Here is a 15431-nt window from a genome sequence, read left to right as displayed (position 1 = left end):
GCTCCTTCGGGGCAAGGATCATGTCTCATTTGCTTTTATTCCCAGCTCCAGTCTCTGCTACTAAAACAGTACTTACTGCTTTGCATGTAGTACTCATTATTTTCCAAAGAAATGGATCTTCAGTTTAATTGCTGCTTATCCTGTATCTTCTTGCTCTGCTTCTCTCTGTGTGATTGGTTATGGTCTCCACAGGAAGGAGGCTCTTTCAGTGTGGTCTCTCCTCCCTGCTCCTACTCAGAATTTGTGGCATGACTCCTCACTGTTTCCCTTGTGAATGTAGTCTTCAGGAAAAGGAATATTCATCTCCCTTGTGAACAAGTGATTAGACAATAAGGGTGGTTTCAGCTTTATGCCAGTCTCTTAGTCTGCATGTGGCTTCCACACCCTCTTTACTTCACTGAACCTCATTCCATCCTCTCTCCCTTTTTAGTCATTATCTCCTTAATCTTCCTGACATCTCTATGAAGCCAAGTAGCAAGACCAAGTGAGAGGTAAATCAGAGATAGATTGGGTAAAATATCACAAGAATTCATGTTGCATAAAACTTGAATTGCATGAGAGGCTGTAGATCTAAATATTTAAGAGGCACTGAATCAGTCATTTTCTCTTTTAAACATAACTTGCAAATGTGGTTTCATCAATCATCCCTCATCTCTCGTAAAATGTTAGTCTCAGGAATGCGGACAAGCAGGACTGGCCTCACGGGCTCTAGTGCTCTTTTAGGCTTGGGTAAGGGTCCCTGGTTCTTGATTGACTGACTACACATTAGAATCCCCAGGAAGTCTGATTTAATTGATCCAGCATATCTCTCCAGGATTCTAATGTACAGTCAGGATTAAGAAGTACTAGATTAGGTTCTTGACTTCTGGTGGTAGCTGATCAGAAGAGCCATCTTAGAAGCCTTTTACAATTCCTCCATCTAAGAACCTGTGGGATCTTAGATTCCTGAGGGAAAGACTTAGGAATCTATTTTAAAAATAGATTTTGACTATCAACTAGTTTTGGAAATACTAATTTTGGTAATTCTAGATATTTCTTCTAGCCCATCCAGTTATTAAAGTAAGTTATTAAAGTAAGGTCTAATTATCAACATAGTTAAATAAACTATTTAAGTCCCTCACAGATGAGATGAGATGTATTATTTTATTCAAGCTTCCTAGAGCAAGGCATAAAGTTAAGAATCATCAGAAATGCTTGGAATATTGTGACTTTACTGTGGACTGAACTTGCTCACACTGATCTTACCTGTGACCTTAATCCACACTCTTCAGGGAATGGCTGTATCTGTTCTTCCCTTTCCTGGGAGTTGTGGGTGACATAAGGGTGACCACCTGTTCGTACCACATAGGGAGTGACTTTGCACACTACAGACACTGAGCTGCAGGACATCTTTGAATTGAGAGAAAACAGCACCGCCCTCCTCTGATGGCCTTGCCTACAGACTGAGGTAGAATCCATAGAACCTCAAATTTCTAGCTACATCTGCTTTCTATTGGCCCACCTCACTCTTGCCCACATAATTTTTCATCTCAGTTGAATTTTTAACCAGCTGTACATTCAACAGACTACCTATCCTATGGAATCACCTATCATAAACTACATATTTTGAAAGATTAAACCAAAACCACAATGTAAAACTTTCTTCATACTAGCTCAAAAATTACAGAAGCCTTTACATGGATTGAAGTAGGACGGGAGAAGCTAAGGACAAGGAATGAAGAAAAAGAAGTGTTTGAGATTAAAATTAAGATTTAGGAAGCACTATGATATTATGACTAATTTCACCTACTGAATTGTGTTGCATGTCCAAAGCATACATCATGATTTAAATGTTCTTTCCACATGTAAAACATTCTGATAAGAGTTTTGCCTATTTCATATGGCTTTCCCTCCATTTCCATTGTAAAAACTTAGCACATCTTTTAGGACAAATGCTTGCTTCCCAGAGGAAATACACATATTTTTAGATCCCCAAATTCAATCTCTGAAGATATTTTTCAGGCATTTCAAAAGAAAAAAGAAAAATGAATGTGTTTGCTGTGGACAAGAAATAATCTTTTTCATAAGCAGTGCAGTCAAAATGATGAAACATCCTCCTTTAGTATTTGGCATTGCTACAATATCATTTAATTGCCTGACCTCACTGTACAGTCTTTAATACCAAAACCATAAAAGGGGAAGTGTGGTATGTATTCTTCACCTTACACAAGCACCTTTCTGTCTCCTCAAATGAAGTAAATGGCCTTAATACACTGTAATGCTAGAAGAAAGAAGTCTGTGTAATTCCAATACGCCTCAAGCTCCTGGTCCTATTTTTTTACCCCATTGCTGACTTCAGTGGCTGTAGACAGCAGAACATTCTCCCCCAGCAAAAGCAAATAAACTCCAGCTGGTCTTGAGGAACACTCAGGCAGTTACTTCTCAGTCCTCCAAGCAGAATCCACATTAATTGATGCCTTTTTGTAGGCTTTTCCTTAGTATAAGGTAAACAGCTTTTGTCTTTTTGTTTGGAATTCAGCATCTCTTAGATCTGAAAGCCCCCAATATTTTATTTTTCAGAGAAGGAAATATGAAGAGGGAGAGAGGAAAGGAGAAAGGAGCACTACTGAAGTGCTTTTCATCCTTCAGAGTTTACTGAGTGATCCTCAGAGTTGCTGGAGGACTAGCCTAGGTGGAGGGTAAATCTGCACTGCTTCCTCCATCAGCAGGATTCTCTCCACAGACAGACATCATTCTCCTCCTCAGTTTGTAGAAAAGTTCTCATGCAGGTTCTGCACCATGAAAGCCTTTATTAATCAGAAATCACACTGTTCTATTTCTTTTGACTTGTAGTCTTGCCCCATGTGAATTAATTGCTAGTATTTTAAAATAGGGAGAGACATCTCAATCTATGGCTTCTCTCAAAAATTTAGGGAAAAAATTTTTGTGAGGATTTTCAGCTTAAGGAAAAAAGACTTTTCCTGCTCACAGTTGGCTGGAGCCTAAAAATACCATTCCCTCATGCTTTCAAGTTCACCATAGTCACCCCTATTTCCTATAAACTCCCAGAACTGAGACAAAATGACAGACTGTAATCAGGCTTACACTGTTGATCATAGGCTCAGAGAAAAGTGAAATATTTCTTACTCAAAACTGAGAAAAATTAGAAAAAAGATTAGGAGGGCCACAAGTTTCAGGAACATGATAACATCTCTTTCTTTATGGAAGTAAAAGATATTCCTGTTTCTTTTGGGTAAATTGGAAGGGGAGGTGAACCACGAGAGACTATGGACTCTGAAAAACAATCTGAGGGGTTTGAAGTGGCGGGGGGTGGGAGGTTGGGGTACCAGGTGGTGGGTATTATAGAGGGCACGGCTTGCATGGAGCACTGGGTGTGGTGAAAAAATAACGAATACTGTTTTTCTGAAAATAAATAAATTGGAAAAAAAAAGATATTCCTGTTTAATATGCAAATCATCTGTATCAAAAGATTTTTTCTAAAAACATATTATAACCCAAACCCAAACTTAGCCCTCTGGTCACACGCATCCATTTATGACTTATGATGTAAGTGAGCCAAGAAACAAACCTTCATATTTGCTTTCCTGAAGTAATCCAATGCTCATGATCCTTAGACCCTGGGGTGACTTGCTGACTTGTTCCTTTCATTTTCCTAGTTTTATCTCTCCTCACAAGACCAAAAGCAGCATGTCAATATACCATTCACTTTGTAAAAAGGGAGAGACACAAGCAAGGTACTAGATACACAGGATGGGGCTTTACTTCATTTACTTCTCTCAGCAGTCTTCTGATTTGGGGGTCAACCTCATTTACAGATGAGGAGCTGATGCTCAGAGAAGTTAAGTAACTTGATCAAGGTCACATAGCAAAGCTACTCGGTTACAGGCCTGTCTGATTTTTTCCTCTACAGCATGGTGTGCCTGGCTCATTGAAATGCTTTCTCTGAATCACTACTTAACACAGGACTTTAGCTTTTATTGTGGGTTGATAAAGAGCAACTGTGCCAAGAATATTCTATTCATATTGTGTAAAACTGCCATTGAGGATGCTAATGCTTATCAGAAATTATCTTGTGATTTTATCTTAGAAGCTGGTGTCAAAAAAGGGCAGTATTTTTTTTTAAAGGGTAGTTTTTCTGAACAGAATACAAACTGTGCCTGTATATGAAGCCAGAAAATAATAATAATAATAATACTTTCTTTTTTGCCTTTATTTTTAGGAAACTCCAAGAGAAGTGTATTGTTCAATTATATTTTATGGTAAAAAATTTTTTAAAAGAGAGAGAGAGAGCGTACCAGCAGTGGGGAGGGGCAGAGGGAAAAAGACAAGCAGACTCCCCACTGAGCAGGGAGCCCTCAGGTCTCCATCCCAGAACTGGGAGACCCTGATCTGAGCTGAAGGCAGACCCTTAACCGACTGTGCCACCCAGGCACCCCGATAGTAAAATTAATCCCCCCTTTCTCCATATAATTTTGGATCTCCCTTTCTGATATTATTAATGTGCTCTGATATGTTAATCTGTTATACAACTTGCATCTATTAGTAAGTCTTCATAGATCCTTTTTTAAGGAAGAGAAAGGTATAAATTAGGAATAATAAAATAGTTTGACTTTAGTCAAACTTATACGCATAAAAGTAAATTCTAAATTCTAAATTCAGTTTGCATAAGACACTAGATCTAACAAAACGGACTGTTTGTTTGATATTCCAAGGTCTTTGGTTCATTTCTAGTTTAGGGAAAGCACAATTAAGAAGAGGTTGGTGAGCTGTGGCCTAATGTGTCATTATTATTTCAGGATATAGCCTGAATAGGCTATACCTATAGCCTTCTGCTATTAGGTATTTGCTTTGAGCCCTTGTGTGCCAGACACAGGGACAGCTGCTTTGCATGCATTGTCTAGTCTTTGCAGCAAGCATATCAGTTACTGTTCTTACCTGTTTACAAACAAGAAATCCACCAATCAGAGGAGTCTAGAAACTAGTTCAAGGTCTCACAGCTGATAGGCGTGATCTCGATAAAAGACAGAATTTTTAGTATCTGTGTCCTTGCATATAAAATGGAGATGTATGATCCTGTCTGAACGTTTTTTGCAGGCCTGTAAGGCTAGTTGATATTGTCAACTCTCCTATTCTTTTTCCCCCCTCATTTTCCCAAAGGTGTCGTAAGGTATGGTGGCCATCAGTTTAATCAGCTCTTCCTGGGTCCTAAAGAGATGAAGAGCCATTTTTCGGTTTTGTGCCATCTCTATTAGTCACCTGAATTTTTGGTCATGTTCATTCTTTGCCTCACAAAATATTTTAAAGCTCATCTCAAATGCAGTTGGTTCTAATGATTATGGTGGTATTTGGGTAAAGTTTTCACAAATACTGAACTAGTGAATACTGAGCTGTTGCCCGCAGGGGAAAAAGAAGGTTAGTTTCCTGTGAGCCTCAGATCATATTTTTTCCAACTGATCCATAAATAACCTTGGTTTATATGTTTTTGTTTATAGAAACAGAGTGTTTCTAGATCTTATGTAATATATGCTACTAATTCATTAGTTTTGAACTCACAGCCAACAGCACCATAACTCATGCTTTCTTGCAGTTAGGAGCCTAAACAACGCTTTAGCATCATGCTTGGGGACCATTTCAAACAAAGATAGCAAGAAGAAAAGGCACAGAAATGCTAAAAGCATGGTACTAAATAGCCTATGGAAAGGACACTTGTTCACCATATGAGAGCTGAAATAAGAAGGGCAGAGGGAGGAGAAGATGTTAATGACAAAACACTGCCTTGTTTGACCTCATCTGGGAGCATATGTGTTGAGCAATTCAAATTTTCCCCACTCTGAGCATGTATGCAAATGATTGCTAATGCAATGTGAGAATTGATTTGGGGGTTATAAGTGAATTTTAGGGATATTAACTCTTTGCTTTTTATAAGCTAAATATTTCTTCTAGGTTTTCATTTGTATTTTTTTATTTGTACATTATTTGTATTTTCATTTATATTATAGTTTTTACTTTGTAATTTTTTTTTAAGATTTTTATTTATTTGACAGACAGAGATCAGCAAGCAGAGAAGCAGGCGGGGTGGGGGTGGGGCAGAGTCAGGCTCCCCAACAAGCGGAGAGCCTGCTGAGGGGCTCAATCCCAGTGGGGCTTTAACTCACTGAGCCACCCAGGTGCCCCTACTTTGTAATTTTTTATGTAATAAAGTTTATATTTTTCTATTCCTTCAAACTTTTAGATTTAACAAAGCTTCTCTACTCCCAGTAGAAGAATTTGCCCTTTTTTCTAATATTTGTATACATTTTTTTTTTTAACATTTAAAGACCTGGTCCTTTGGAATTTATGCTGGTGTTTCGTATTTGGAGTTAGTACAATTTTACATTTTCCCATATAATCTTCTAGTATCTCAAAAAGTTCATCATTTTGCCTTTTAATTTAATATTCTGACTTTATTGTATAAATTTCCATATATAATTTGGTCTATTCATGTGTTAATATCAAATGGTTTTATAGTTTTTTATTATGTAGAAGCTTTAGAGTATGTTTTAATGGCTGCTAGGGCTAGCAGTCCCTCTTCACCCTGTCCCTACTTTGTTGAATTTTTATGTTGTTGTTTTCCAGGATTTTCCTAGCTATTCCTTATTCTCTATGGGAACCTGTCATTTCAAGTCAACTTGCATATCCCATAAGAGCTTTTCATTTGGCTCTTTATTACTTCTTCCCTGCTGTGTGGACATTTCTAATTAAACATTTTAAGTGATCTGTGAAAGAGAAATTTCCCTTCCTGAATCAATTGAATAGATGTAAGTGTGTTCCATTTAAATCAGAGGAGAGAGAGGCAAGATTTGTTAGGCTCACCTTTTTTTTTTTTTTTCCACCTTCTTTAAGGAGTGGTTCAGGTTATTTGCACCTCTTTGTTTACTGTGGGCTAATAATCAGTGAGACCCCCACCTGTGCCACTGTATCTGCATGTTTGAACAAATATTTTCATATCATCCTCTCTTACTTTTCTTTTCTTCCACCTCTTGGCTGTAAACTATACTTTCTTAGAATTTCATCCCAGAAATTTGTTGTCATTCGTGGAGGTCCTAAGTATTCCCTGAGGGACCCGATAAAATTAGTGTTTCCTACTGTCTGGTTAAAAAATGGCTTTAGATGGAATCTCATTGTGCCTCTCTGTCTATCCAAAGCAGACCAAGTGATCCAAGAGACTCAGGTGAGAAACCATCCTTAGAACTAAGTGAGTTTGGTCAGGTCGCAAAATGAATATACAAAACTCAGTTATTTCCATATAGAGGCAAATTTGAAGATGTAATGGAAGCAGAAATTCCATCACAATGGCAAATACGTGTGTGTGTGTGTGTGTACACGCGCCTGAGAATGAATTTGACAAAACTATAGAACTCAAGTAAAGGAAAGACAGTACAAAACTACAAAATCCATAAAAAGATCTAAATAAAGATTAAATTTGAATAAATACAAGCTATAAGGTGCTTATAGTTGGGATAGCCCTGTGCAATCCAGATATACCAGGTGTCCCAGATTTTTGTGCTCAGTTGTTTCTTTGATATGTGAATAAAATGGCTCTATTGCATATGTACTGTCAAAAATCTAACAGATTCTCAGAAACCTCTAAGCATTTCTAGAGATGCCTAAGGGGCTTACATTCCCCTTGATCAATATAAATAACTGTTTCTCTGCTCTCCTGTTACTTAATCATTTATTTATTCATTCATATGTTTACCCAATGTACAATTGAGGGCTTACTATGTCCTAAGTCCTCCACAGATGCCCACTAACCATTACTTAGGACTCCTGTGGCACCTTCCTGTTCCTGGTCACCCTTGTCTTGAGATGTAGTCTCTGTTCTGTCATTGCCCAGCTGAGCACCACTAATACAAGACTATTTTGCATAAAATTTTTGCTGAGATTTTGAGGGTACTCATGGTTGGAAAGCACTGTGGGGGAGAATAGGTGTAGTGTATAAGTAAAAACAGCATAAAACAAGCAATAAAAAATTTGATACATTTTAAAGTTTATGGGTCATCCTCTCTAAGGAATTTCTCATGTTATCTTTTATTCTTAGGTCCCATCTACCTCTTTCTTTTGGAATTGCTCTTTTTCTGTCTCTCGCCATGTCTTGTATAATCTCTGCAGCCTCTGATTTCTGGACTGATTAACCTGTCTTTCCTAGCTTTTCAGAACTGAAGTTTTATTATAGAAAATTATAAAGAGAAAAATTTTAGAGAATTATAAAGAGAAAAAATTTATCTCTTTCTCTACCTCTTCCTTATCTAGATCACGCTTAGGGTGGTAGGTGGGGTTCTACATAGTCATTGAGCTATGGTGCATACACCCCAAAAAAGTGCTTCACACTCTCTGAAAAGAACTCTTCTGATCTTCAGAACTACAGCTTTTAAAACATTATCTTTCTCCTCACCACACTTGCTTTTAAAGAGATCAAGTCTTTAAAGCAAGTGGAAGATAATTGCAACTATAATACCAATGATATTTTTTCTGGAATTTAATAAAATGATAAAGTTAGTTTAGGGGAAAAATATTCAGAGAACAAGATAAATCTTAAAAGAGTAGTAATGGAGAACTAACTTTACCAAGAGCTTAATTTAAACAACACATTGTTATAGTGGGAGAATGAGCAAACGGAGATGTAAAATGTAACACAAAGTCCAGAAACATATCTAAAGTAAATAAAAATATCAAAAAAAAATACAGGCAACTGTTTATGTAATCCTGCACTAAGGAAGGCCTCTCTAACCATGACTGTGTGTGAGTGTGTTTGTTTCTGTTTCTCATTCTTATAAAAAGGGGGAGAAGCATGTTTTACAACATGGACAGGCCTAAGAAACATTATACTGAGAAAAAGAGCTAGATACGAACTATACATTTTATATTATTTATGTGAAAAATACAGAATGAGCAAATCTATAGTTGTTTAGTGGTTTCCAGGGACTGGGAGGAGGGGAGAAAGGAAATGACTGCTAATAAACATAGGAGTTTTGAGGGGTTTTTTTTCAGTTTTGTTTGTTTTTTGGTTTTTGTTTTTTGCTTTTTTAGAGTGATGAAAAATGGTCTGGAATTAGATACTGATGATGGTTACACAACTTGAATATACTAATGACCACTGAATTGTATACTTCAAAGGCTGGATTTTATAATGCATGAATTATATCTTAACAAAACCATTTGAAAGATAAATCAGTTTTACTTGAGGTATTATGAGAAAATAACCCAACATGGCAGTAGAGAGTCATTAAAGTGTTAAAGAAAAGGATATTCAGTGTCATTTGTTAAAGATGGTGAGGCAGGCTCTATTCGGGATAGGTATGGGGAACAATGCAATGGGATTTTATAGTGCGGGAGAGGGATTGGGCTCAACTCCAAATACGGCTTGGGCAGGTGGCCAGTTATAGCCAAGGGTTGGCGGGGGAGGGCGGTCAGTGGATAGAAAATTACTAAGAGGAAACATCAGGGGTAAATGGTTCTGGCTTAACTAATAAGATTCTTGCTAAAGGCAGGCCAGGGTAATTACCACCTAGTGTCTGATGGAGGATAAGGAACCTGATCAGATATTGAGAGTAGAGGGTTCTGGTCAAACTGATGAGCAGTTTGCTAATCTAGTTCTTACTAAAAACTAGGCTTTATAAGGAAGCTCATGAATGGACTTAGGAGAAGGTTCAGGAACCTTAGTAAAGAATCTATGTCCAAAAAAAAAAGGAACCTTTGTCAAATGTGAACTAAAAATTTTAAAAAGACAAATTATTAATAAACTTATAAAATGCAAACTAAAGCAATGAGATGAAATATTTGCTATGTACTGGGAAAGATATGAAGAAATTATCAATTTCCAACATTGGGTAGATTGTAGTCTAATAGCCTCATATACTGGTACTGATGAAGGGTAGTTTGGCAGTATATTTCAAAAGCCTTAAATAGGTTCCTTGTAATTCCATTTCTAAGAATTAACCTTAAGGAAATACTGTGTGCCATTTAAAATAAAGTAGTAAAGTAATAGTAACACAAGAAGATTTTTTCTGCTAGGAAGAAAAATTAGAATGTACAATAAAGAGGGCACCTGGTTGGCTCAGTAAGTAGAGTTTATGACTCTTGATCTCAGGGTGGTGAGTTCAAGTCCCACATTGAGCATAGAGCCTACTTAAAAACAAAAAATATAATAGATAAAATGAGACAGACCAATCGAAATGCACATTGAAAGGCTGCAGAGATAGGTAATTTGTACTTTCTTATATATTATCTCTATTTCATTTAGCTGTATTTTCCAAATATTCTGAACTGGATTATCCTTTATAACCAGAAAATAATGGAAAAGTTATTTAACATGATACAACTTCAAGTGTGGTTAACCTTTTTGGGCTATTTTGTTTGGTTGAACACCATAACGGAAATAAGATTAGGAATTTTTTTTTTCTCCTGTTTAAAAGCTAGAGAGTCAGGGAGTGTTAACTGGAAGTCCTCAAAAGTTCCTAAGTCAGACTCTCACTATCTAGTTGCCCATCAGTTTCCTTTAGTATATGTATAGTTTTCAGGATTTAACCAATTGATGAACTGGTATTTATGTAACAGACTGTTGTAAATTAGACTACAGTATATCCATTCCAAGGATTTTCCTTTTCAAAGCCAGGGATTTTAGGCTTTACAAACAGGATCATGTTGAGTGGTATTCTTTCTGATTGTTGAATTGAATTGTGTTCACCAGATGTAACAATTTTCTTTTCCCGATTTCCTAGACAGAATCATGAATAAACTGGAGGACAAGCAGGACCAGATGATACCATGAAGAGAAGTTTACAGGCCCTCTATTGCCAACTATTAAGTAAGTTGATATCACTTTTCTTTTAGAATATAACCTATTAATTGTCCAGTGCCAGAAACTTAAACGTTTTCTGGAAGAAGACCAGGTTTTGCTCAATAGAAAATTTTCCCTCTGCTTCATCTAGATACTTAAAGTATCAAGCATTAAGTCATTTTATTGATTTAGGCATCAGGTGTAATGTAGACTGTTATAATAATCCTAAATTGGCAGGTTAAGAATAGTTAATTCAAGGATTGAGTGTCAAAAGCATTATTGCTCCTGGTTTGTGGCAGAATAAAATGTTACAGTATGAGCTTCTGTAGCTTCCTTATGGAGAAGGAATGATAGATGGTGTTTTCTGGATTTTGTCACATAGAAGCCATTACCATTCAGTGACTGTACAGCCTTTGGCTTGGAGTATTTTGCTTAATTATGTGTGTTCTTAAATAATGAGTGTAAAAATGTGATTTCTTTCGGTTTGATGGTAGAATGAAAAATGTTTATGACTTCATGCATGTTGCTCATGTGTTTTGGGGGTTATGCCACAAATCTCCAGATGCCGCAGAGTGACTGTATAACCTTTGGGATTGCAATTGTTACTGAATGAACATCAAAACCAATACCAGTTGGTGGGTTTGATATTCAGGTTGACTTACTTGGGACAACAGACATTACCAACATCAAGTTAAACCAAAGCCACTGAGTTGGAAAAATTTCAGGAAAAACTTAGAGTTCATTCTGCTTGTCTGGTTCTTGCTGAAGTATATAGAAGATCTATCTTTCCTAGACTGGATGGTTCCTTTTTAACTTTTGCCAAGAAAATAACATAAGAGATTGAGATTCAAATCACTAGTTCCCCCTTAAAATTTATTTGTTCAGATTATGTTGCACCCCCAGTGCAAAGCAGTTTATGTATAGAAGGCATTCTGGTTAAGTGTTTTAATTAGCTTATTTCTGCCACTGAATTCTAATCCCTGAAACACAGATCATATCACCCTGTTTTCAGCCTGGTGAAATGTCACCACATTATATGGACTCTCTCATGTTCTTTTCTCCATGCATCCTATGAAACTGTGGGTTTGTTGCCCTTTTTTTAATGGTAAACTTGTTTGTTAGGAAAAAGGTTTTATAGATTAAAGAAGCAATGTCATCACTGAATAATTAAGTCTGCCTTGGGAGAGTGGACATTTGAAGGTTAAATCAGATTACACACACACACACACACACACCACCACCACCACCACCCACCCCCCTACCCAAGAAGGGGAAGCAGGCTTTGCAGGAGGAGGAAACAGGAAATGAAAGAGAGTTTAGTAGATTAGGAAAGCAGCAAAATGTTTGTTGAGTTCACCTATGCTGATTGTATGCCCCAAACTTTGTGTAATGTTACAAATCTATAAGATTTGAAAGGCTTTGGTTAAGTATTCCATGAGTCAGAGATCAAGTCTTATGCTAATGAGGCCCATCCTCCCAAGTGGAGCCTGTAAGAAAACTGAAGGGGTTTTGCTCAAACATTAACTGGATATCTATATAAATCACGGTCTTAACAGTTTTATTGTTTGCAGCCTTGCCTGGAAAGCAAGCAGCCCAGCATAGGTATTCCAACTAGTTAGGAGGTAGGTGGTGGTGCCTCTTAAACCACCCTGGTTATTAGGTAGCTGGCTGTGGGAGTCCAGATTTGTAGAGCTGGGATGGTCAAGCACTGGGGCTGTGGGTCAATTAGTCTCACTTCAGGGAGTCTTTTTCACAATTTCCTAGAGATGAGGGGTCATTATGTATAGCACTTTTTTCTCAACAGAATTTGGTATTTAATAAAACCCAAGCTAACTTAAACTCTGGCACACATACGCACTCAATAGCTGGTCTATGTCATTCCTCAGCCACTTACTAAGTTACACTTAGATTAAAGCTGTCCACAAACAATATGTTTGTTTATTTGTTTGTTTTTCCAGTGTCTGAAACAGACTTGAGAACTACAGGGTAAATATAAACTTACTGTTACTTTATGTAACCCAGCGAATTGAAGCTCTTAATTTGAGGGAAAATCCTGGTAGAGTGTTCTGGTTATATTTTGTTGCATAATAAACAACCCCCAAATTCTGTAGCTTGAAGCAATAGCAATCACTTATGTTGTTCACGCACCTGCCATTTGGATAGGGGTTGGTAGAGACTCCACAGTGTCTGGGATCTGGGCTGGAGGCTAGACCAGCCTAGGGCCCACCTAACATCTTTTTTCCCTGAGGCCTTTTCATGTGACAAAGGGGGCTTCTTCACAGCATAGTGGCTTCAGAGTAGTCAGACTTCTTACATGATAGCTCATAGCTATAAGGCAGGGCAAAACCTACAAGGCTTGTTATGAATAGGCTGGGAAACCCAAGAGCAATACTTCAGTCATACTATATTGGCCGAAGGAGTCACTAAGTCCATTTCTCATGGAGGGAAGCGTTATTGGACTCCCAACTCTCAAAGGGAAGAACAGTAAGAATTTTTAGTCCTCTTTAGTCTACTATTGAATTTGTTTAGAAAAAAATGAAAAAGCAATTACTAATGAACATGAATGAGTTTGTGAGTTGTCTTTGTCATCAGAGTCTGCTCACACTTGAGTGCCAAATGAGTTCACAGACATCTGCTTATCAGCCTCCCTATATCATCTCATTCATTCCAGAGGCAAATGCTTCAAGATGAAGAAGTGTTACTCAAGATGAGTAAGTTAAGAACTGGCCCATGGTGACCAGAAAGTGAGTGATGAAATTGGAATTCATACCCAGGTTCTCTGACCTCTTTGTTCATGCCTTTTTTTTTTCCATCAGGCCTGGTGCCTCCACCACACACACAAAAAAAAATCAGTGTGTGGCTCTTCTGCTGTCCCTGTGGCTAGTTAGGGGTGGTTCTCATCCCTGATTGATAATGCTTGCATCATATTAGTGATAACAGATGGAGCTTAAAAAAAAAAAAAGAAAGAAAGAAAGAAAAGAAAAAAAGAAAGAAAATCCAGGCTATCTCTGGATTACTGCATCATGATCAATAGTCACTGGGGCTATTTGTGTCTGATAGGGGCCAAGGGATGCAGTCCTTGGTAGGCAGGGAAATTGAGGTCTTATTTTACTTTTGTAACAACTGACTGTGTCTAATTTGTTTTATTTCTTGGGCTCTATTTCACAGTACAGTCCTGAGTGTTTCATCCTGCCAGTTTTAGCCCTTTGGGAAAGTTTAACATATTTTATATGATACTTTGGAACACCTGAGAATTTGAGGATGAGGATGGTGATGAGAATCTTCACAGTTCTTTAAAAAAAACAAATACTGCATTCATTTTTCTTTTTTATGTCATAAGGTAGGTGTGAAGCTAGTGATAAGAATACCTGGGTTTTTGAGCTGCAGACCTGGGTTCAAATTCTAGCCCACTTAATAGGTGGCTTATATTAAATAAATTACTTTACCTCCATGGACCTCATATGTAAAATGGGATATGACCACCCACTATGTAAGATAGTGTTGCGTGAGATAACACAGCGCATAGAAGACCTGCAATAAATGCCAGTTTTCTTATTAGGCCTTCTGTCTAGAAGAGAGGGGTACAACCTAACCAGGAGCTCAGCTGTAACATTTACATGGAACTTTCTGGTTCACAAAACATTTTCATAGAATTTGATCCTCAGAATACCTCAGAGTATCAAAATAAATGGGACATTAATTTTCATTAATCCCATTCTGCAGAGAAGGAGTTGACATAATCAAGACTGCTTTTCCCAAGCCATATCACTTTTTTTTAATTAAAAGAAGTAATAATGGAAAGTAAGAAGGATCATCACAAACCTTAAAGAACATGACACTATGGGGAGGCACTGAGTCCCGAGTTAGCCAATCTGATCTCTTCCTAGGTGCTATGTACCATGCTACTTTATTGTTGAGAAGACTAAAATAATTATGGGTTTATGTAAGTAAATTTTTATATACCAATATCTCTTCAAACCAAAGTTATTTGGATACTCAGAATTAAGGAGTGATTAGTTAGTTAGTTAAGTGTTGCTTTATACTCAGCCATTTATATTTCTTATATCATGCTCTGTATTATTATTAATGCATCTTGCTTGCTGCTGCATAGTCTGCATATAGTGGACTAACTTAAGTTGGGTCATGTATCTGTCTTCATGGGTTGTTTCTCCTGATAAATGAGAAGAAATTTTTCCCTGAGAGTGAGGAGGGAGAGTTTATGTAAATCATAAATTCAGGTCAGTGTAGGTCCAAACCAGTATTGACTCCAAAAACTTAGGCTCTTCTAGATGTTACAGACAATCGTAAACATATTGCATTATGAATGCACATGAAATGAAGGATCTTCATCTCCCCCACCGCCTTTCAAGGTGTCTTTCTTTGCCTTTTACACTGCTTGTTCATAACCTCCCCAGAGAGTAACAGTGTGGCAGCCATGATTAAGGGCTTAGATTCTGCATGGACTGCTTGGGTCCAAATCCTGGCTTACCACAAATTCTTTTCCAAATGATTTTCACCCCTCCTTACAAAGTATAGCAGTTGAGTGTGCCTTCACTGCCAATAGCTATTGGATTGTCTGTCCACAACCCCTTGCAAATCTGTCACTCTTGAG

At 37.5% G+C, this 15431-nt stretch overlaps 1 protein-coding gene across 10 annotated transcripts in view; it reads left to right on the top strand.

Moving 5' to 3' along the window:
- Positions 1-15431, top strand: part of TMEM108 (transmembrane protein 108) — a 377772-nt gene that overhangs the window by 210062 nt on the left and 152279 nt on the right. For 5 of the 10 annotated variants that reach the window (XM_044252346.1, XM_044252349.1, XM_044252347.1 and 2 more), the window contains one exon: positions 10761-10846. In XM_044252346.1, coding sequence (XP_044108281.1) covers positions 10807-10846 — 40 coding nt within the window. In that variant the 5' untranslated portion in view covers positions 10761-10806. Of the gene's footprint in view, positions 1-6142; positions 6168-10760; positions 10847-15431 lie in introns of those variants that run through there. The other 5 variants (XM_044252348.1, XM_044252354.1, XM_044252355.1 and 2 more) reach the window with 3 other exon arrangements.

The sequence above is a fragment of the Neovison vison genome, chromosome 6, assembly GCF_020171115.1.
Source record: "Neovison vison isolate M4711 chromosome 6, ASM_NN_V1, whole genome shotgun sequence".
Lineage (NCBI taxonomy): Eukaryota > Metazoa > Chordata > Mammalia > Carnivora > Mustelidae > Neogale > Neogale vison.
This window is presented reverse-complemented; position numbering and strand designations above follow the sequence as displayed.